General features: G+C 44.1%; 1 protein-coding gene across 2 annotated transcripts in view; it reads left to right on the top strand.

Annotated features, from left to right (window-relative positions):
* Window positions 1-104: 104 nt before the first annotated feature.
* RAD54L2 (RAD54 like 2) overlaps window positions 105-22,799 on the top strand; it is a 55,045-nt gene continuing 32,350 nt past the window's right edge. The window contains exons 1-9 of one of the 2 annotated variants that reach the window (XM_056525174.1): window positions 105-198; window positions 9,508-9,753; window positions 19,770-19,947; window positions 20,517-20,668; window positions 20,771-20,896; window positions 21,032-21,267; window positions 21,354-21,536; window positions 21,914-22,047; window positions 22,231-22,427. In XM_056525174.1, the coding sequence (XP_056381149.1) occupies window positions 9,567-9,753; window positions 19,770-19,947; window positions 20,517-20,668; window positions 20,771-20,896; window positions 21,032-21,267; window positions 21,354-21,536; window positions 21,914-22,047; window positions 22,231-22,427 (1,393 nt within the window). In that variant the 5' untranslated portion in view covers window positions 105-198; window positions 9,508-9,566. Of the gene's footprint in view, window positions 199-2,146; window positions 2,997-9,507; window positions 9,754-19,769; window positions 19,948-20,516; window positions 20,669-20,770; window positions 20,897-21,031; window positions 21,268-21,353; window positions 21,537-21,913; window positions 22,048-22,230; window positions 22,428-22,799 lie in introns of those variants that run through there. The other variant, XM_056525173.1, reaches the window with a different exon arrangement.

The raw sequence follows: 22,799 nt of genomic DNA, 5'->3' as shown, positions 1-22,799 counted from the left end.
TGTTCGCTATTTTACGCATGCGCGGAGGCGTTTTCTTGCGAGAGAATCGTGATTTGTAACGTGAACGGAAGTTGATGTTGTTCCCACTCTTCTTTCTGTCCCGGCTGTTGTGTAACGACCGGAAGTGCCCGTGAAGCCATTTTGGCACACCCCTTGCTTTGTTATGGTTCATACAATAGAATGGCTGTCGGTCCCAAGGTTGTCCTTGAATACATTCTCTCTATTCCTGATTAAAACTAGTTTAGTTTAACGATGACCAATTTGATAGAATGATGAAGATTAGCACTGTCTGCTGAGCTTTGGTGCGAGATACAGTATCACAGAACCACTCAGTTTTTCATTATTCATTAGAGACAGGTATATCTGAGTCCACTATTTAATTTGATGTGCCAGAGATGGATCACATAAGAAAGATCACGTATGACCAGCACTACCAGGTGGAGAAATTGTATGCTAGTACTAGTAAATGGATGAGACAATGTCCAGTACCACGAGGCGGATCAGATCAGATATTATACTAGAAGACGGATCAGATTAAATGACTAGTACAAGCAGATGTTTTGTATTAAATGACTAGTACCAGGACATAAGAGGGGAAACAATAAATATATTTATAAGATGGTGGCCAGGACTTGAAAATGGATCACATGATGGTCAGATGGTGACCAATACTAGAATAGTTAAAATGAGTTGACCAGCATCAGGAGATGGCTCGGATGAGGTAATGACATGGATTAAATTAGATGACCAGTGCTGAGAGATGGAATAGTTAAGATGACCAGTACCAGAAATAGATCAGGTGAAATGACCAGTACTGAAAGATGGGTCAGGCTCTAGATGGCCAGTGGCTGGAGATGGATCAGATAAGATTTTGACCAGTACTAGAATAAGTCACACGAGATTACCAGCATCAAAAGTAGGTCCATGAGGTTAAAGCCACCAAAGAGACATTGGTTAATATTAGATGACCCGACAAGATGAGATAATGACTTGTACCTGAAAACTGTTCACGTGATGTAATGACCAGCAGCTAACGTTGGATCAGATGATATTACCAGTACCAGAAGATGGAACAATGAGATGACCAGTACTATAAGATGGATCAGATGAGTTGAAAAGTACCAGATTTATCGGGATCAGATGATATGGAGACCAGTACTGGAAAACAGATTGGAGGAGACCATGACTAGTACTAGAAAATGGATCAGATGAGGTGATGACCAGCATCAGAACATGGGTCATGAAATGGATCAGATTAGATGGCAAGAACCTGGAGATGAATCAGATGATCAGTACTTAAAGATTGATCAAATAAAATGACCAGTACCAGGAGATGGTTCAGATGAAATAACCAGCATTGGGAGATAGATTAGGTGAGATGACAATTACTGAGCAATAGATCAGATGGCATGAAGACCAGTACTGAAAGATAGAGATGACTAGTACTATAAAATGGATCAGATGAGTTGCTTACCAGCAGTTGGACATGAATGAAAAAAAATGACCAGCACCAAGAGATGGATAAATAGAGGAGATGACATGCACAGGAAGATGGGTCAGATGGAATGACCACTACCTGGAGATGGTAGAGATGACCAGTACCTGGATGCCAATACATGGAGATGGATTAGATAACCAGTACCCAGAGGCATACGAGATGACATGGATGGATCAAATGAGATGACCAGTACCTGGAGATGGTAGAGGTGACCAGTACCTGGAGATGGTAGAGGTGACCAGTACCTGGAGATGGTAGAGGTGACCAGTACCTGGAGATGGTAGAGGTGACCAGTACCTGGAGATGGTAGAGGTGACCAGTACCTGGAGATGGTAGAGGTGACCAGTACCTGGAGATGGTAGAGGTGACCAGTACCTGGAGATGGTAGAGGTGACCAGTACCTGGAGATGGTAGAGGTGACCAGTACCTGGAGATGGTAGAGGTGACCAGTACCTGGAGATGGTAGAGGTGACCAGTACCTGGAGATGGATGAAATGACCAGTACCTGGAGATGGATGAGATGACTAGTGCCTGGAGATAAATGAAATTACCAGTACCTGGAAATGGATGAGATGGCTGGTATCTTGGGATGGATGAGATGGCTGGTATCTTGGGATGGATGAGATGGCTGGTATCTTGGGATGGATGAGATGGCTGGTATCTTGGGATGGATGAGATGGCTGGTATCTTGGGATGGATGAGATGGCTGGTATCTTGGGATGGATGAGATGGCTGGTATCTTGGGATGGATGAGATGGCTGGTATCTTGGGATGGATGAGATGGCTGGTATCTTGGGATGGATGAGATGGCTGGTATCTTGGGATGGATGAGATGGATGAAATGACCAGTACCTGGAGATGGTAGAGATGACCAGCCCCAGGAGGTAAATCAGGTGATAAGTACTAATAATTCTGTCCATGTTAATGGAAGTCCAGGCTGATTCTTGCACTATGGAGGGAACCTGTCATTGTGTTAATACCATGGTTGCCCCGGGTATGACAGAAGAGACACAACTGTCCTATATATTGTCACATTGTGAGCATTTCTTCTGATGTGTCTCAAAGTTGTAGTTTTGTATTTAATATTGTGGTATATGCAGTAGCCTGTGTCCAGGGGCAGATGATATTCTCTCTGCTGATGAATTGACCTTTATATACTGTTCTTATAATACACTTGTGTGGTGATACAGTCCACACATCCGGTATTATAATCAGTGGGACGTTAGAATGAGGACACATATGGATTACATGTGGATTTCCGTGCAGTCCCCCACCTTCCACTGTTAGTCCCCTGGGGCGGAACCTTTCTTTCAGGTCGGAACGTTGTGTGTCGTGTCCTGTGTTCCCGGCGGGGCGGTGCTCAACGGACAGGCCTGCAGGGACCGAGCGGAGGCGGGGGAGACTTGGAGAGGCCGGAATACGAGTCAGGGAAACGGGGAGCACCGGGGCTGGAAAGAGATCACGGGCTGAGGACAAGTCCGAACCCTGCAAGTGTAAGGTGAGTGCAAGAAGCCGCCCCTCCCCCCACACCATACACACCACCGCCCACGGCGCCTCTATAGGGGGGATGTGTTATTATATACACGTGTGTGTTATATAGGGGTCCCGGGTGCCAAACCTTAGCTCCTCCCCTAGGTTAGTGTGTATGACACCCTGGATATCTAGTGGTAGATGGATCAGTGTATATGAGACCCTGGATATCTAGTGGTAGATGGATCAGTGTGTATGAGACCCTGGATATCTAGTGGTAGATGGATCACTATGTATGAGACCCTGGATATCTAGTGGTAGATGGATCACTATGTATGAGACCCTGGATATCTAGTGGTAGATGGATCACTATGTATGAGACCCTGGATATCAAGTGGTAGATGGATCAGTGTGTATGAGACCCTGGATATCTAGTGGTAGATGGATCACTATGTATGAGACCCTGGATATCTAGTGGTAGATGGATCAGTGTGTATGAGACCCTGGATATCTAGTGGTAGATGGATCAGTGTATATGAGACCCTGGATATCTAGTGGTAGATGGATCAGTGTGTATGAGACCCTGGATATCTAGTGGTAGATGGATCAGTGTGTATGAGACCCTGGATATCTAGTGGTAGATGGATCAGTGTGTATGAGACCCTGGATATCTAGTGGTAGATGGATCAGTGTGTATGAGACCCTGGATATCTAGTGGTAGATGGATCAGTGTGTATGAGACCCTGGATATCTAGTGGTAGATGGATCAGTGTGTATGAGACCCTGGATATCTAGTGGTAGATGGATCAGTGTGTATGAGACCCTGGATATCTAGTGGTAGATGGATCAGTGTGTATGAGACCCTGGATATCTAGTGGTAGATGGATCAGTGTGTATGAGACCCTGGATATCTAGTGGTAGATGGATCAGTGTGTATGAGACCCTGGATATCTAGTGGTAGATGGATCAGTGTGTATGAGACCCTGGATATCTAGTGGTAGATGGATCAGTGTGTATGAGACCCTGGGTATCTAGTGGTAGATGGATCAGTGTGTATGAGACCCTGGGTATCTAGTGGTAGATGGATCAGTGTGTATGAGACCATGGATATCTAGTGGTAGATGGATCAGTGTGTATGAGACCCTGGATATCTAGTGGTAGATGGATCAGTGTGTATGAGTCCCTGGATATCTAGTGGTAGATGGATCAGTGTGTATGAGACCCTGGATATCTAGTGGTAGATGGATCAGTGTGTATGAGACCCTGGATATCTAGTGGTAGATGGATCAGTGTGTATGAGACCCTGGATATCTAGTGGTAGATGGATCAGTGTGTATGAGACCCTGGATATCTAGTGGTAGATGGATCAGTGTGTATGAGACCCTGGATATCTAGTGGTAGATGGATCAGTGTGTATGAGACCCTGGATATCTAGTGGTAGATGGATCAGTGTGTATGAGACCCTGGATATCTAGTGGTAGATGGATCAGTGTGTATGAGTCCCTGGATATCTAGTGGTAGATGGATCAGTGTGTATGAGACCCTGGATATCTAGTGGTAGACGGATCAGTCTGTATGAGACCCTGGATCAGTGTGTGCATGTCACCAGGGCTGTGGAGTCGGTAGATAAATGTTCCAACTCCGCAGTTTTTTGTACTTCCGACTCCTCTGTATTAATATTTGAATGTATTTATAAACACTTACAGTTGAATCCAAGAAGCTGTTCCACCAAGTTCTTCTAAGCACTTCTAGCAGAGAGAGGTAGTTGGGCAGAAGCTGCTGCCTTCTAATTTTTGTGTGCTGATCTGCTGCTGAAGATAGGGCAGTGGGAGAATCCAAAAAGGGGCATTTATTATAAAACATGATTTTCCTTGTAGAATCCCATAGTCATGTTTAAAGTTTAAGCTAACAATTGGAGTTTAAAAGTTTTTATAGCCTTAGCTGAATGGCAGCAGTTTTTCCAATGGTTTACAGCTTCAGTCTTGAACTATTGACCCTCCATTCCCTTCACTTATACAAGTGTCTCTAGTCCTGCAAAAAACATATTTACTTAAAGGAGATGTCCAGCGCGCACTTTTCTTATTTTATCCGGTCCGGGCTGCAACAAAAAAAAAAGAAAACAAACTTTCTCTTGCCTGCCTACGCGCCCCCGGAGCTCCGGTTCAGGTGTTCGGTCGCCGGGCTGTTTGTTTTTTACTTCCTGTTAGCCCGGCACGTCACACGGAGCTTCAGCCTATCACCGGCTGAGGCGGGACATCGCTGCAGTCGTTGATAGGCTGAAGCTCGGTGTGACGTGCCGGGCTAACAGGAATTAAGAAGCAAACAGCCCGGCGACCGAACACCTGAACCGGAGCTCTGGGGGCGCATAGGCAGGCAAGAGAAAGTTTGTAGCCCAGACCAAATAAGAAAAGTGCGTGCCGGACTACTCCTTTAATCCCTTATCAGTGAGAGGCTAGGTTACCCATGGGTTCCCTGTAACAGCAGAACACAACACTATGGAAAGTATAAGTATTGTTGCTCCTAATTGTGCGTTGCATGCCACATAGTAAAGCACATGAAAAGCATGCTTCTTCATGGTCACTTAACGTGTTCGTTTTGCGGTTACGTGAGGCACTGCATGCATTGGTCTTTATTCTTACAGTAGAGAAGTCATTAATTATAACTTTTTGTCAATTGGGACATTTAAACTTGCTTTTTTTTAAATTCCAATCTAAATTTAGTCGAAGTCGGTCCATTGTTTGCCGACTCCGACTCCAGGTACCCAAAATTTCGTCCGACTCCTCGACTCCGACTCCACAGCCCTGCATGTCACTGTGGTCAAGAATTATTATTATTATGACTGGTAGTATTATGGATCTAATGTTTCCTGAGAATAGTGACCCATGTTATACACTTACTGGTCATGCTCTGTTCTTCCCATGTTGATCAGTGTTGTGTGATTATGGTGTCCTTATAAGGTGAATCTATCTGCAGGAAATGTGTCATAGATTATCTACCCCTAATATCCAATAAACTTAAAGGGGTACTCCCGGTGGAAAACTTTTTTATTTTTTTTCTTAAATCAACTGGTGCCAGAAAGTTAAACAGATTTGTAAATTTCGTCTATTAAAAATCTTAATCCTTCCAGTACTTATTAGCTGCTGAATACTACAGAGGAAATTCTTTTCTTTTTGAAACAGTGCTCTCTGCTGACATCATGAGCACAGTGCTCTCTGCTGACATCTCTGTCCATTTTAGGAATTGTTCAGAGCAGCCTATGTTTGCTATGGGGATTTTCTCCTCCTCTGGACAGCAGCCGGGACCTGCCGCACATGACCCGAGCATTGCTCCGATGCTCGCGGTTATGTATAGGACGTAAATGTACGTCCTGGTGCATCAGGTACATTTACGTCCAGCATCGTTAAGGGGTTAAACGGGGTCCGTTATTTTGCAGGAGTGGAGAAAAAAAAAGTTTTCGACAGGGAACCTGTGATCAGATTCATGCTGCCCTAACCACTAAGTCACGATTCTGGAAATACCTATTGTAAACATGTAAGGCTATGTTCACATGGTGGGATGCGTGCGCAAATTTCACAGCAGAGCATGCCGGTGCTAGGACCACTTGGAAATGTGCCGTCTCATAGACGCCAATGCATTTCCTTTCAAAATTTGCAGAAAGAATAGACTTCTATTATTTCTGTGGACACCGGAATCAGAATTTCCACTGCAGAAACATCTGGTGCAGAAATTCTGCCGTGTGCACAGTGCTGCAGAATCCTATTGAAGTCAGTGGAATGTCTGTCATGCCAACCTGGATTTAAACCCCTCTTACTGTTGCGTTAGTTAAAATTTTCATTGGCACTTTTTTTTCAGCACGTTTCTTATTATTCGTGACCAGGCTGTGTTTGAATGATTTTCCTTGCTTCAGGTTGTCTGATAAAGAGGATAGAAACAGGAAAGTTTGTTGTAGACCAAGAAACATTAGCGGCATTAGCGGCCTTATTCCACAAGCATGCGAGCAGTGGTGTGACTGTAAAATGGCCGTCCACTCGTACATCCCACCCGGAGTGACTCGACCTGCTTTTATTGCCTGTGAAATAAAGCTTAAAGGGGTTATCCAGGAAAAAAACTTTTTTTTACATATCAACCGGCTCCAGAAAGTCAAACAGATTTGCAAATTACTTCTAAGTTGACTCGTGTCTCGGGAACCGCCCAGTTTAGAAGCAAATCCCCATAGCAAACCTCTTCTAAACTGGGCGGTTCCCGAGACATGTGCCATCAGAGAGCACTTAGACAGAAAAGAACAGCCTTCACTTCAGAAGCTCATAAGTAATGAAAGGATTAAGATTCTGTCTAACTGCTCAGTGATGATGTCACGTCCCGGGAGCTGTGCAGTTCCTATGGGGATATTCTCCCATCATGCACAGCTCCCGGGACATGACAACATCACTGAGCAGTTAGACAGAAAACTTCAGAAGCTAATAACTATTGGAAGGATTAAGATTTTTTAATAGAAGTAATTTACAAATCTGTTTAACTTTCTGGAGCCAGTTGATATATATATATATAAAAAAAAAATTAGGCCTGGAATACCCCTTTAACTTTCTGGAGCCAGTTGATATGTAAAAAAAAAATAAATAAAAAAAAAAAATAGTTTTTCCCTGGATAACCCCTTTAAAGTTTTCATTTGGAGCCGGTGAAGGATTTTGTGTGCTTTCTTGAGTAGGGAGACCTTAGGATTTCAGTCCTTCACGGCCTAGTGCAGTGTTTTCCAACCAGGGTACCTCCAGCTGTTGAAAAACTACAACTCCCTGCATGCCTGGACAGCCTTCGGCTGTCCAGGCATGCAGGGAGTTGTAGTTTTGCAACAGCTGGAGGCACTCCGGTTGGGAAGCACTGGCTTAGTGTGTTGCCTAATGTTTTCTTGGTGACTATGGTTCCGGCTGCCTTGAGACCATTGGCAACATCTTCCCATGTAGTTCTGGGCTTTACTAAACTCCACGAGGTGAGATCTTACATGGAGCCCCCGACCGAGGGAGATTGGCAGTCCAGTTATCACGGAAAAGAGATTTGTGCAGCTGTTTCATTTAGCGCCCATAGAATGGCCTGCACTGCCACATTGTAGCAAATCTTCAGCTGCTAGAAGTTTTGGGTCAGAACATGTTTTCAGATCCGGATTCTAAACTGTTCTTTTAATTTTCTGTCAGAGAGCGGAGATTCTAAAACATTGAGAGATTAAAGAAGACCTATCAGTTCTGTGAAAAAAACACAAATTACAGTGGAGGGGATGAGATTATTTTAAAAGGGAGCGGAGCCTTGCATTTACGTTAAACTTTTCTTTATTCAGACTATTATTCATCAGCCATGTGTATTGTAGAAGGACACTTTGGCTTATAAGGAGATATTTTGCTGAGGGGGCACAGAATATAATCAATGATTAGCTACAATTAGTGTTAAAAAAGGCATCAAAAATAGCCCAAGAAGAATAAAAAACGTTTGTGAACAATGGTTTTTGTCTGTGAATATTGGAGAAAGACCACACTGAAGAGAGAACGTGCCTCTGTTACTGCCACTTCAAGCCTTTTCCTCCTCTTCCACCTTAAAGGGGTTATCCAGGAAAAAAACCTTATATATATAATATATATATATTCAACTGTTCAACTGGCTCCAGAAAGTTAAACAGATTTGTAAATTACTTCTATTAAAAAATCTTCATCCTTTCAGTACTTATGAGCTTCTGAAGTTGAGTGGTTCTTTTCTGTCTAAGTGCTCTCTGATGACACCTGTCTCAGGGACCGCCCAGTTAAGAAGCAAATGCCCATAGCAAACCTCTTCTACTCTGTGCAGTTCCCGAGACAAGCAGAGATGTCAGCAGAGAGCACTGTTGCCAGATAGAAAACAACAACTCAACTTCAGCAGCTGATAATTATTGAAAGGATTAAGATTTTTTTTATAGAAGTAATTTACAAATCTGTTTAACTTTCTGAAGCCAGTTGATATAAAAAAAAAGTTTTTTCCCTGGAATACCCCTTTAAAGAGGTACTCCGGCCCTAAGACATCTTATCCCCTATCCAAAGGATAGAGGATAAGATGTGTGATCGTGGGGGTCCCGCCGCTGGGGACCCCCGCAATATCTCATGCTGCACCCACCTGTGTGAACTGCACTCGACTACGAGGTCGGAGTACCTTGATGTCACGACTCCGCCCCGTGTGATGTCATGCCCCACCCCCTCAATGCAAGTCTATTGGAGGGGGTGTGACTGATGAAGGAGTCGCTAATGAATGATCATCTAACATCCTGCTGCATGACCTGACATGCGGCATCCGGACTCCTAACCTTTTTTGATGGCTCCTAAAGGTCAATGCTGTATTACTAAATGATTTGTTTTCCGAATTTTATATACTTGAGAAAAATATGTATATATATATTTTTTTGTTCTCTTATTTATTGATGGGGATACCGAGAAGGTTATATGGCCTATTAGAAAGTTGCAGAACTTTCCCTGATACCGTGATTATTTACATCATGAAGTATGATGAAGTTTTGTTTGTATCCACAGCTCCCCAATTGTCCGAGCAGAATGTCCAGGTAACGTGTTGCTCTCTGGAAAGATTTGCAATGTCTGACGCGTCCATCTCACCAAGTGAACCAGACCTGGAGCCACAGGAAGAGGAGGAGGATGATGATGATGAAGAAGATGATGATGATGATGACGACGAGGACGAAGAAGACGAGGCTGATGAAGAGGATGAATTGGATGATGAGAATGATGGGGATGATGAAGATGAAGCACCTACCAAGAAAGGTGAGTGCTGGGGCAAGCACTGTCCAGACTGATGTGTGTATATATACAGGAATGAGTGTATCTGGTGTCTCCAGGAAAAGGCTGTGGAGGGCGTTTTATTTTTTTGAGAACTGATTCTAGGATGTTGTGGTTATGTTTTTTTATATATTTAGGATTTGTACATTTTTGTTCTTGGATGTGTAGGTGATCATTGTAGTTAGAGATACAGAAGGCGGGAAAAGCTCTTTGCAAAAAATTGTGGTAAATTGCCTCAAAAATCATGTATGTAAATGCACGTTATTGTTTGTCTGTCTGTACTTGTGTTCTGTGGACCATATGTAAGCTTTAAAGGGGTACTCCTGTGGAAAACTTTTTTTATTTATTTTTTTAAATCAACTGGTGCGAGAAAGTTAAACAGATTTGTAAATTACTTCTAATAAAAAAAATCTTAATCCTTCCAGTACTTTTTAGGGGCTGTATGCTTTTCTTTTTTGGATTTCTCTTCTGTCACAACCACGGTGCTCTCTGCTGACTTCTGCTGCCCATTTTAGGAACTGTCCAGAGCAAGAGAAAATCCCCATAGCAAACATATGCTGCTCTGGACAGTTCCTAAAATGGACAGCAGAGGTCAGCAGGGAACACTGTGCTCGTGACAGAAGAGAAATCCAAAAAAGAAAAGCATTTCCTCTGTAGTATACAGCCCCTAAAAAGTACTGGAAGGATTAAGATTTTTTAATAGAAGTCATTTACAAATCTGTTCAACTTTCTGGCACCAGTTGATAAAAAAAAAAGTTTTCCACGGGAGTACCCCTTTAACAATGAACTTCTCATGTGTTTTTGCTTCATCCTGGATGTTTTGTATTGGTAACATGTCTCAAGGAAGCATTACACCTGCAGTCTACCCTCTCACCATGGGCTGTGCAGTGTCATGCAAATTATTGTTCTCTGTTATCAGCCATTTAGGGCCAGTGAATGGGTGGCTATGGAATAGGTGAATACCATCTATTGCTCCATGTTATTAGCCATTTCAAGCTGGGGGGGGGGGGGGGGGGTGAGTGTAGTATTATTAAATGGGATCAGTGACTGGAAGTGTAGAATCCTACTACATTAATGATCATTTCTTTATTTACCATATTTCTAATGCTTAGAACCACCATAAAAATGAACATCCATGCATATGTAGCAGTACTCAGTTTATAATTTAGCACAATCTGTAATTCTGGATAGAGAGGGGGGAGATAACCTGCTGCCAGACACATGTAGTGGCACCAATCTATCTGGAAAAAAAAAAGGTTGTTCAGTTAAAATGCCAACATGCCCGATCCTTCCCTCATGACCTCTATCAGTATAGAGTTGGCAGTCCTCCAAATACATGTTTTTTCCCCTAAAAACAGTGGGTTTGGCCAGAATTAAAGTGTACCTGACAAAATTGATTCTATAGCTTACACACTAGGTCATGCAGATTCTTTACATTCTTTTTTTATAGTGGTGCACAGAAATAAAAATTTAGGATGTGCTTGGCCCAAGTTCGAAAATAGAAACATAGAATGTGTCGGCAGATAAGAACCATTTGGCCCATCTAGTCTGCCCAATACTCTAAATCCTACTAATAGTCCCTGACCCTATCTTATCTGAAGGTTAGCCTTATGCTTATCCCATGCATGTTTAACCCCTTAACGGCCACGGACATAAATGTACGTCCTGGTTTGGCGGGACGCCCTGCACCAGGACGTACATTTACGTCCTGTGTGTGACCGCGAGCATCGGAAGGGTGCTCGCAACATACACGGCAGGTTCCGGCTGCCAGCCGGGGACCTGCCAGTAATGGCCGACATCCGCGATCGCGCGGATGTCCGCCATTAACCCCCTCAGATGCCGTGATCAATACAGATCACGGCACCTGCGGCATTGCGGCACTTTGATTGGATTATCGGATCGCCCGCATCGCTGCCGCGGCGATCCGATCATCCGGCATGACAGCCGGAGGTCCCCTTACCTAGCTCCGGCTGTCTCCCGGGTTCTTCTGCTCTGGTCTGCGATCGAGCAGAGCAGAAGATCACCAATAATACTGAGCAGTGCTGTGTCCTATGCATAGCACTGCACAGTATTAGCAATCAAAGGATTGCTAAAGATAGTCCCCTATGGGATAGGGATGTAAGAAAAAATCGATTCTCGCGATAATCGCGATTTTTTCATTTGCCGATACAGAATCGATTCAAAATATTTTTGAATCGATTCTTTTAGGGATGTGGAATTTTTATCTGCGGACGCCCGGAACAGCATGTCATGTCCTGGGCATCAGGAGATAAAAGTTCCACATTTGTGGAGCCGGGCAGGCCGGATCTGACACGGCTATGGAGCGGGCTCCGACTCGTGCCCACTCCGTACTATGCGACCCCCGGCTGATTTCAGTAGCCGGGGGCCGCCGCTAATAGCCAGCATGCGGCAATCGCCGCGGCTGGCTATTAAAGGAGTATCCGGTGCGCACTTTTCTCATTTTATCCTATCCAGGCTGCAAAATAAAACGCACTTTATCTTACCTGCCAACGAGCCCCCGGAGCTCCGGTACAGGTGTTCGGTCCCCGGGCTGTATTCTTCTTACTTCCTGTTAGTCCGGCACGTCACATGGAGCTTCAGCCTATCACCAGCCGCAGCGATGTCCCGCCTCTGCTGGTGATAGGCTGGAAGCTCCATGTGACGTGCCGGACTAACAGGAAGTAAGAAGAATACAGCCCGGGGACCGAACACCTGTACCGGAGTGTACCGGAGCTCCGGGGGCTCGTTGGCAGGTAAGATAAAGTGCGTTTTATTTTATTTTGCAGCCTGGACGGGATAACATGAGAAAAGTGAGCACCGGAGTACTAGATCGCCGCTGTCAAAGCTGACAGCGGCGTCTATTGGGATCTATGAATGCTCCCAGGTGGGCGATATATCGGGATATATCGAATCGCCACACTGGTATCGCGATTCGAATCGAATCGCCAAATTCTTGGCGATTCACACCCCTACTATGGGGACATAAAAAGTGTAAAAAATAAAATAAATAAAAAAAAAAAGTTGAAAAAAATAAAAAATCCCCTCCCCCAATAAAAATGAAATTGTCCGTTTTCCCATTTTACCCCTAAAAAGCGTAATTTTTTTTTTTAAATAAACATATTTGGTATCGCTGCATGCGTAAATGTCCGAACTATCAAAATATAATGTTAATAATCCCGTACGGTGATTGGCGTAAACGTAAAAAAATTAAAAAAGTCCAAAAATGCTGCTTTTTTTTTTTGTCACATTTTATTAAAAAACAAAAATTATTATTAAAAATTTATCTAAAAGCTTTATATATGCAAATGTAGTATCTAAAAAAAAAAAAGGACAGATGACGGCGCAAAAAATGAGCCCTCATACCGCCCTATATACGGAAAAATGAAAAAGTTATAGGTGGTCAAAATAGGGCGATTTTAGATTACTGATTTTGTACAAAAAGTTTTAGATTTTTTTTTTAAGCGCTACAAAAATATAAAAGTATCTAGCCATGAGTATCATTTTAATCGTATTGACCCACAGAATAAAGAACACATGTCGTTTTTACCGTAAAGTGTACAGTGTAGAAACAAAACCCTCCAAAATGTGCAAAATTTGGGTTTTCATTTAAATTTCCTCCCCCCCAAATTATTTTTTTGGGTTCGCTGTACATTTTATGGTAAAATGAGAGGTTTCAGTACAAAGTACAATTGGTCACGCAAAAAAACAAGCCCTTATATAGGTCTGTAGATGGAAATATAAAAGAGTTATGGATTTTAGAAGGAGAGGAGGAAAAAACGAAAACGCAAAAAAAAAAACACAGCTCTGCCCCCGTGTGATGTCACGCTCCCCCCCCCAGATTGCAAGTCTATGGCAGGGGGCAAGACAGCTGTCTCGCCCCCTGCCATAGACTTGCATTGAGGGGGGCGGAGCATGCCGTCACATGGGGCGGAGCAGTGACGTCACGATACTCCGGCCCCGTGATTGGCAGTCATCAGACCCGAAGCGATGTCCGCTCCGGGGCCGGATGAGAGCGGGGTGCTGTGTGCGAGATCAGGCAACTTATCCCCTATACTTTAGATAGGGGATAAGTTGTCAGCACAGTAGTACCCCTTTAATCTCCTTCACTGTATTTGCAGCGACCACTTCTACAGGAAGGCTAAGAAAATGACTTACCCTGCCCACTTCTATAGTTTTTAGTTTAACCCTATTTAGTGGTGCACTGAAATTAAAATTTTAGGCCAAAACTGAGAATTTAGGAAGCGCTTGACTGAAAACCAAAATTTATCCAAAACTACAACTCCCAGCAGGTTGTGCTATAGAGCAGTGATCTGCATCTTGTGGCTCTGTAGTTGGTGCAGTAACAAAACTGCCAGAGGGAAATGACAACTACCAGAAATGCATTAGGGGCAGTAACTCAATAAAGTGCATTTACAGCTATAGAACAGCTTTTGGTGGTCAGGACATCCTGGGAGTTGTAGTTCTATGCCAGCTGCAGAGCCACAGGTTGCAGGTCACTGCTCTATAGTAGTACATGCACAAGTCCATACAATGTTGTTTTTTTTGTTATTAACAGCCCCCTTCAGCTCAGCCCCACATACCCCACATCATCATGACAGGTCCTTAAAGGGGTACTCCGGTGAAAACCTTTTTTCTTTTAAATCAACTGGTGGCAGAAAGTTAAACATATTTGTAAATTACTTCTATTAATTTATCTTAATCCTTCCTGTACTTATTAGCTGCTGAATACTACAGAGGAAATTCTTTTCTTTTTGGAATGCTCTCTGATGACATCACGAGCACAGTTCTCTCTGCTGACGTTATTATAATAATAATAATAACGCTTTATTTATTGTTGTCCTTAGTGGGATGGGATTTGAACCCAAGTCCCCAGCACTGCAAGGCAGCAATGCTAACCACTGAACCCTTAGCATACATCTGCTATGCATGGTTGCTAAAATGGACAGAGATGTCAGCAGAGAGCACTGTGCTCGTGATGTCATCAGTGTTCCAAAAAGAAAGGAATTTCCTCTGTAGCATTCAGCAGCTAATAAGTACTGGAAGGATTAAGATTTTTTAATAGAAGTAATTTACAAATATGTTTACCTTTCTGCCACCAGTTGATTTAAAAGAAAAAAGGTTTTCACCGGAGTACCCCTTTAACCCACAATCTAATCACAGCCCAGACTGCCTCAGCTGGGACAAAGCTGATGCTGCAGCTGGACAGGTTTATGTTCTGGATGGTATGGGGACCCCTAGTGGTCTTATCTATAAGCCTGTGGAGAAGTAGAAAAAGACCAGAGGACGGCACCTCGTGCATTACCCTGGATACAGGGGGGCGTTGTCCCTTGCGGGATGGGGTTCTTGAAGGCTCTCTAAATTAGCTGCTCACCTTGAGCATATAGGAAATATGTATATCACCCCATAGGGGTTTTTAAAGATGATGTGGATCTATGCAGCTCAAAGGTCCCAGGAGCAACCGGATGGTGTCCTGTAGATAAACTGGATACGGATAGGAAAAAATGACCTTGGCAGCAGACTTCAGGATCCCAGAGAAAGTAGTCACACTCAGGTCATAAAGTGGCGAAGTTCAGCAACTTTATTTGATGTACAGCAATAAAACAATGATGCGTTTCGGGGTGAAACTACCCCTTCTTCAGATTGACTGTAGTACATTCATGATGTATGTACTACAGTCAATCTGAAGATTGCTGAACTTCGCCACTTTATGACCTGAGTGTGACTACTTCCTCTGGGATCCTGAAGTCTGCTGCCAAGGTCATTTTTTCCCATCCGTATCCAGTTTTCTATGAACCATGATTTCTATAAAAAGGAGATAAAAAATTGTTTTATGAAGTATATTTTGGTAAGTGTTATGCCAAAATGTACAACATAGAAAAAGTTTTTGAATTTGATAGTGCCCATTTAACTAATGAGCATGAGGGAGTTATCTGTGGTATTACATGTAGTCCTACTGAGTTATCACTCTGTACAGGCCAAAGACAAAGTCAGCTCTGTTCCATCTGTATTTGACTGGTATCAATGGCTCCTCTAATGTTCTGCACTAGTGTGGGGGATCGTTCTCGGTGTTAGGTAATAGTTGTAGGCGCGGATTGCTTGGGGCTCCTCCAGGTGCTGTGTCAGGTCGCTGGCTGCTTAGTGCTGTGGAGATGAATGGGTTGTGTTGTCCCTTGATATCCTCCCTGGCTCCCCCCCTTCGGAGCAGCGTGGTGATGCTTACATAAGTGCTAGGAGCAGGCTGCCCGTGTATTATCCCTCTGCCACAATCCAGACCCTGGCACATCTCCTGGAAGCCATGCGTCTACTTGATGAGATCTCCCAGCCGGCAGGTATCTCCCCTTTACTCTGTTCATTAGATGCAGAAACATTGGCAAAGCTGACTCCATCTGATCAGCGGCTGTGCATGCCGCTTATCACTAGTTTGCTCGTTCCTTGTTGACTGAGTAATAAATTGGCAGATTCTACCATATGTAAGCTATACCTCATGTCTGTTCCAGTAAAGGGGGGGTTCACCAGGGTCATCTCAGAGGCAAGCATGAATAGGGGTAGGGAGTTAGGCTTTCTGGGCTGTCTGGGTTTTATAGGTTGTACCTTCCATGTTCTGACCCAGTTTACTAGCAATTCTATAAATACAGATTTTGGGTTGTTTTTTGATGTGTTGCTTGTAGTTCAATTAGGAATGGAGATGAAATAAGGCTGGTAGGAGGTGCTGGAGTTCTCCTGGTAACGCTGGAGCTTGTTGTTCACCAGGATCTAAGAGTCATTTGAGTATCCTTTGTCTGCCCCAGCCTTCTCCCCTACAGGTCTGGAATACTGGAGCTTCTAGTTCCCCAAATGTGAGGCTAGGTTCACACTGTGCATTTTTGTTGCATTTTTTACATATGTCTTTTTGTTTTAGTCGATAAACTCACGTCATTTAACATATATTCATTAACCAAAACATAAACGTATGTTATAGGGGGCATTTGGATGAGTAGTTTTTATGAAGAGTTATTCTCAGGCGGGTGCTATACTTACCTTCTATGCTCCCCAACCGCCTGTATCATGGAGTTCCGGGCCCAATACGCAGCACTTTTGGGGTTGTCATGAGGAATCGCTGTAGCTGCCTCCCCCCTTAGCCACCGTTTGGTTGAGCAGGCAATTCTACCTGCCAACCCTGACCCTGAAAGTGCCGCATAGCAGGACCAAAGCGCTGTGATTTCTGCTACGGTGTGGAAATGAAGAGTGTAAAAAAGTATAGAGTTTTTTTGTTTACTTTTTAGCACCTGCCTAAACATAATTCGTCATAAACTTTACTCCGTAGTATGCTACAGATGTCCAGGAATTAACCTCTACTGACAGGGCATGCTGAAGGGTGTTGTTCCCCACAACCTGGATAGCCACTGAGAACATTAGCCTTTTCTAAGGTGTTTGTGTACTGATGGGGCATGCTGAAGCTTCTAGTGCGAGACAATATGGTTCTCCCCAGGAGTATACATATTGTGATCCTGCTCGGTCTGCTCTGTGCTTTCTGCTCCTTTCAGCATTCAGGCAGCTTTGGTGAGCATTATATAATGTCTCGGACTCTTTATATAACACCCAGCAGATAAACCTGCTTGCATAACGAAAGAATCAAAATAAGATTTATGTTGCCAAATATTTAGCAGTATAACCCATTATATTCCCGAACCTTCTCCAGTAACATAGTGCCCCCCTACCCACGTAGTAAATAAATAGCATGCGTCAGTGCTTGCACCCATAAATAAAAGACAAATAAACATTCCACTTGTAATATCAGGAGTTGGTCAGTGTGTATTACTGAGGCTGGACACAAGAACATTGTATCCCTGTGTGCTCTGCACTTTGGAGGCATCTGTGAAGGATCTTTTTTTCAGATGGTGATAAACTGGGTAGACACAGCTGATGGCCTATTTTCAGAGGTGATAGCCAGGGTCAATACGTGACAACTAGATCCATTCTGGTGGGAAAAAAGTGTGTTGGGATGTCATAATCGGGGGATTCAATAAATGTCCCTTCCCATAATTCATGTGCTTTATAGATGTGTGTTCTCCGAGGAGCTCACTGCAAACAGAGTAAGGGTACGTTCACACACAGGATCTGCTGCATGTTTTGTGCAGCTGATTTTGCTGCCCATTGAAGTTAAAGGAGAACTCCGGAATAGGAAAATTATCGTCCATACTGCCGGCAGTAAAAAAAATAAACAGGTACATACCTTCCTTCGCTCCCCCGGTGTCTCTGGTAACCAGCCCCGGCCTCCGCCGCAATCCTCTTCCTGGTTGCCGGTGGTCGGCGAGTCATACTGCACTCAGCCAATCACTGGCCACAGCGAAGTCCCGACTCGGCCGGCGATAGGCTGAGCAGCAGTGTGACGTTTCCGGCCCCGGCAGCAGGTGCCGGTGTAGTGAAGAATTGTGTGTCTTGAAGCGTTCTCACACTGCCGCTCAGCCTATCGCTGGCCGAGTTGGGACTTCGCTGCGGCTGGTGATTGGCTGAGTGACATATGACTCGCCGACCACCGGCAACCAGGAAGAGGCTGGAGCCGGTTACCGGAGGCACCAGGGGTGCGAAGGAAGGTATGCACCTGTTTATTTATTTATTTTTACTGCCGGCAGTATGGACGATAATTTTCCTATTCCGGACTTCTCCTTTATCAGCTGATTAAAATATGCAGCAAAAATATGGAGCAGATCCTGTACATGTGAACGTACCCTAAGGGTGCATTCAGATAATGTTTACGGACCGGTGCAGAATCTCATTTATTTAAATGCGCGGACCGTAGTCAGATAATGACTCCGGTTGTCTCATTTTTGCCCTGTATCTGGTTTTGTGGCCGGACTGAAAACTGTAGCATACAACAGTTTTCAGTCTGGCCACAAAACCGGATACAGGGCAAAAATGCACTGCCCGGAGACACTATCTGACTACGGTCGACGCATTTAAGTGAATGAGATTTGGTGCCGGTCTGGGATACAGGAGCTCCCCATTTTGAAATTTCTGGCAGCCACAGGTCTTGCAAACGGGGTGTGAATGCACCTTTATACAACCTTCATTGATCTAAAAGTATTTAGATTCAGTGAAAGTTGACAGCTATCACGCCCCCTCCCGTAGGCTTGCATTGAGGGGCGGAGCGTGACGTCACACGGGGGCGCAGGCGTGACTTCGCACGCCGCCCACCCTGTGATCGCCCGTAATCAGACCCGGAGCGAACACGCTCCAGGGACTGATTTACAAACGGAGTGCCGCGTGCAAGATCACGGGGGTCCCCAGCGGCAGGACTCCCGCGGTCAGGCATCTTATCCCCTATCCTTTTGGATAAGGGATAAGATGTCTAAGCACCGGAGTACCCCTTTAAGGGTGCATTCACACTATGTGTGCGAGATCCAGCTGCCAGAAACTAGATAATTGTTCATTTGGCTCCTAAGCTTATTAAAGCATATTAAAGCGTTAGTGTCATTTTAAATCAAATTTTGACATGTTGTCCAAACATGTCAAAAGTTTACATCACACTCCTGAGACCCACATTGATTGCAAGATCTAACCCTGTGGAATGCATGGCAAAGCTCTTCATTCCCCTGCTGATCGCTCCATCCAACCTTTCTACTCCATAGACTTGTTCATATCAACATTGTGGAGCTTCTTTACAACTGCTGATAATGGGGCTGGGATGGAGGATGACTTTCAATGTGGTCTCTCGGGGTTCCGTTAGATGCCAGTTATTTTTCATGATTTTGACAGAGATTTTTTTTCCGATAAAGCCCCATCATTTCAATGGAATCAGCGAAGAGAGCTTCCTAATGGAGCTCTGAGCGCTGATGTGGACATAGCCTTATACAGTGAAAAGGTCAGATTTGACTGACAGCCAGATAGTGAGGCACATGCTGCAGCGCACTTCACCCGGCTGTGACTCATTATCACAGAAGGTCCCAGGAATGAGCTTTCACACGTCTCCTGCCCCCTAAGCATTGCATGTCTTTCTTATGTGGTTTTCTCTCTCATTTCAGAAAAGTCTCAAAGTGCCGCATTGGGTGCAGAAAATTCTGAACACGGCACCAGTGGCGAGGACGAATGGAAATGCTCATCTACCTCAGAACAGAACGATAAAGATGGAAAAACATCTAAAAATGAAGAGGATAAGAATAAACGCTCACAGAAGCCTATCAACATGAGGAGGAACATCAGGTAAGGCTATACAGGGGGCTCGTCTAATCTCATAGCACATCTTCCTCTTCATTCTCTACAGTAAAAATGCAGATGATATGACACTAGATGTAAAGAGCATTATATTCACTGCTGCTGAAAAATCATATTACCAAAGCAACCACATTGCCAGCATCTCTAGTCTGTACAGCAGCAGAGCACACTTCACAGGCAAAGTCACTGATGCAAAAGTCTGACAGACATTGCATTTACTTGCTGGTTTATCTTCCTCTAGAAGGTCTAGTTTCTGGATCATTAGGAAGTTGTGTGTCAGATTACATGCTGCTGAGTGTAAACTGTCCAGTTCTTCCAAGTGCCTTGTGCCAGACAGTGGGGTGGGGGAGGGGGGGGGGTGTAAGAGGCTGTGTTACCTGGAATTTTATGGTTGCACTCCTAATCATGTGGCTGCATTTATCTGGGTGGGACGTCTGTTAACCTCCCTTTATGAACACAGGCATCAGTGAGGATTTGTGCCACCCTACTACCCCTAAGTGTGAACCTTCCCTTCTTGGATAAAACACTCTGTTTAATGCCACTTTTTCTCATTGCAGGAAGCTTCTACGAGAAGATCAGTTAGAGGCTGTGACAAAGACCGCTCAACAGGAGGAGCTAGAAAGACGTAAACGTCTGGAGCAGCAGAGGAAGGATTATCCTATACCCCTTATCCCTACATTGCCTGGAGTCTCTCTAGACTTCCTTAATGGTACGTGTATAGGCAAATTCACTTATGGGGTTGGTCATGGCTTATAAGGGACAGGTAAAGCAGGGACAACATCAACTGAGTCATGTGTAATGTGCTTTACAGACGAGATCGAGCTGAGGGCAGCGGATGTGTCACAACTTGTGGGGAACCAGGAGATCATCTGCCTGGACAGCAGCAGTGGGGACAGTGAGGACGAGTCACAGAGGAAAGTTTTAGGTCCAAAGGATGGTAAGGGCATGACATACAAAGTAATATATCCTGAAAGTGGTACAGTGTGGAGTCTAACTCTCATTATCAGCATTATTCTTTCTTCCTCTTCTTTTTATTTGTCCATCATCCATCTCTCCCCATATTCCCTTACAGAGGTGATTGAGCTGAGCTCGGGGGAGGAGGAGTCTCTGCAGATTGTGGACAGTGGAGATTCCACTAATGAAGTTGATGATTCTGATCTTGCTTGTGAGAACAGTGGCTCCCATGTCAATGATGCTTTGAACCAGCCGGATCCTTTTGGACAGGTCTTGGTTAATATCAACCACCCACCCAATGAAAAGGACCTTTTCCTGGCACCTCAACTAGCACGAGCTGTCAAACCACACCAGGTAAATGCATGGTCTAGTCACCTCCACCCCTTTCTTTCCCAAATCTTCTCCTCATAATGAAACATTCTGCTCTTCTCTCTTCTTAGATTGGAGGCATCCGCTTTCTATATGATAACCTTGTGGAGTCTCTGGAGAGATTTTCCAGCAGCAGTGGCTTTGGCTGTATCCTGGCACACAGCATGGGATTGGGCAAGACCCTGCAGGTCATCTCATTCCTGGATGTTCTCTTCCAGCACACGCAGGCAAAGACTGTGCTTGCGATTGTACCGGTAAGAACCTACAGTGTTCTGTTTTTTTTTTTTTTTTTTTTACATATTGATAACTACAATGTTTAGTCCTGGGGAGACTGTACTGTTCTTTTGCTGAATTTTCAATTATATTTACATTATATATAGCCAGAGTTTAGTAATGTGACATTATGATTCCAGCTGAGGCTGGCTACACAAACTTGCTCTACCCAACACTCTAAGGGTATGGTCACACTACAGAATTAAACAAGGAACATTTCTTTTCTGAACTCCCATTTTCTGCTCCATGGTAAAATGGACTGTGACTCCACATAGGCATGCGGTTTGTGATAGCTTTATTATACCCAGCTTTTGGGTCTCCTTGATGTTTAGGCCTTATCTGGTTCTTTCTGCTTTAGGTGAACACTCTGCAGAACTGGCTAGCTGAGTTTAACATGTGGCTTCCTGCTCCTGAGACATTACCTCCTGACCACGATGCTGAGTTCCTTCGACCACGATCCTTCAATATTCATACACTGAATGATGAGTTCAAGTAAGTGTCATATTGGAGTCATGGGTTTTCCCTCTATTGTTGTTTATTGCATATTGAATGAATCTACTGGGGACCCCACAAACACTGAGTATGTAGGTGCCGCAGTGTTAGACCCCACTGATCAGACCTTCAGTTTATTAGGTAATTGTATTCAATCTGTAATTATTTCTTTCTTTCCTGTAGAACAACAGCTGCTCGAGCCAAAGTTGTGAATGACTGGGTAACAGATGGGGGTGTCCTCTTAATGGGGTACGAAATGTACCGTCTCCTGTCCCTCAAGAAATCTTTCACTGTGGGCAGAAAGAAAAGGAGCAAGAAAGCAGCTGGGCCTGTGATCATTGACCTGGACGAAGAGGATCGGCAACAAGAGATGCTAAAAGGTTGTGAATGTACCCAGTGTTCATAATGGAGCAGCAGAAAGCTGCACTGCAAGAACTATACCAAGAACCACTAGTACATTTATACATTTGTTTTCTAGGCCTAATTTAAAGTATACCTATCAGTTTGACAAATTTTAGATTGGATGGAGTCTGGGAGCTTTGGACCCTTATATTAGCCAAATGGTGAGCTGCTATAGATCTTGTCTCCCACTCCCGAGCAGACTTTCAGAAGTCTTATACGTTTCAGTAAAACCATATACCTCTTGCTCAGCTTATCAAAGAGAAATACAAGTGGCACAGTGCTGAGCCGAGCACTCCTGTCCTCTTGTTTAGGTGATCAGTGTGGAGTGTCAGCACCCAGACCCCTACCAA

This window comes from Hyla sarda, chromosome 6 (genome assembly GCF_029499605.1).
Source record: "Hyla sarda isolate aHylSar1 chromosome 6, aHylSar1.hap1, whole genome shotgun sequence".
In the NCBI taxonomy this organism is placed as follows: Eukaryota; Metazoa; Chordata; class Amphibia; order Anura; family Hylidae; genus Hyla; species Hyla sarda.
The sequence above is the reverse complement of the archived record's forward strand: the minus strand, read 5'-3'. Positions and strand labels throughout refer to the sequence as shown.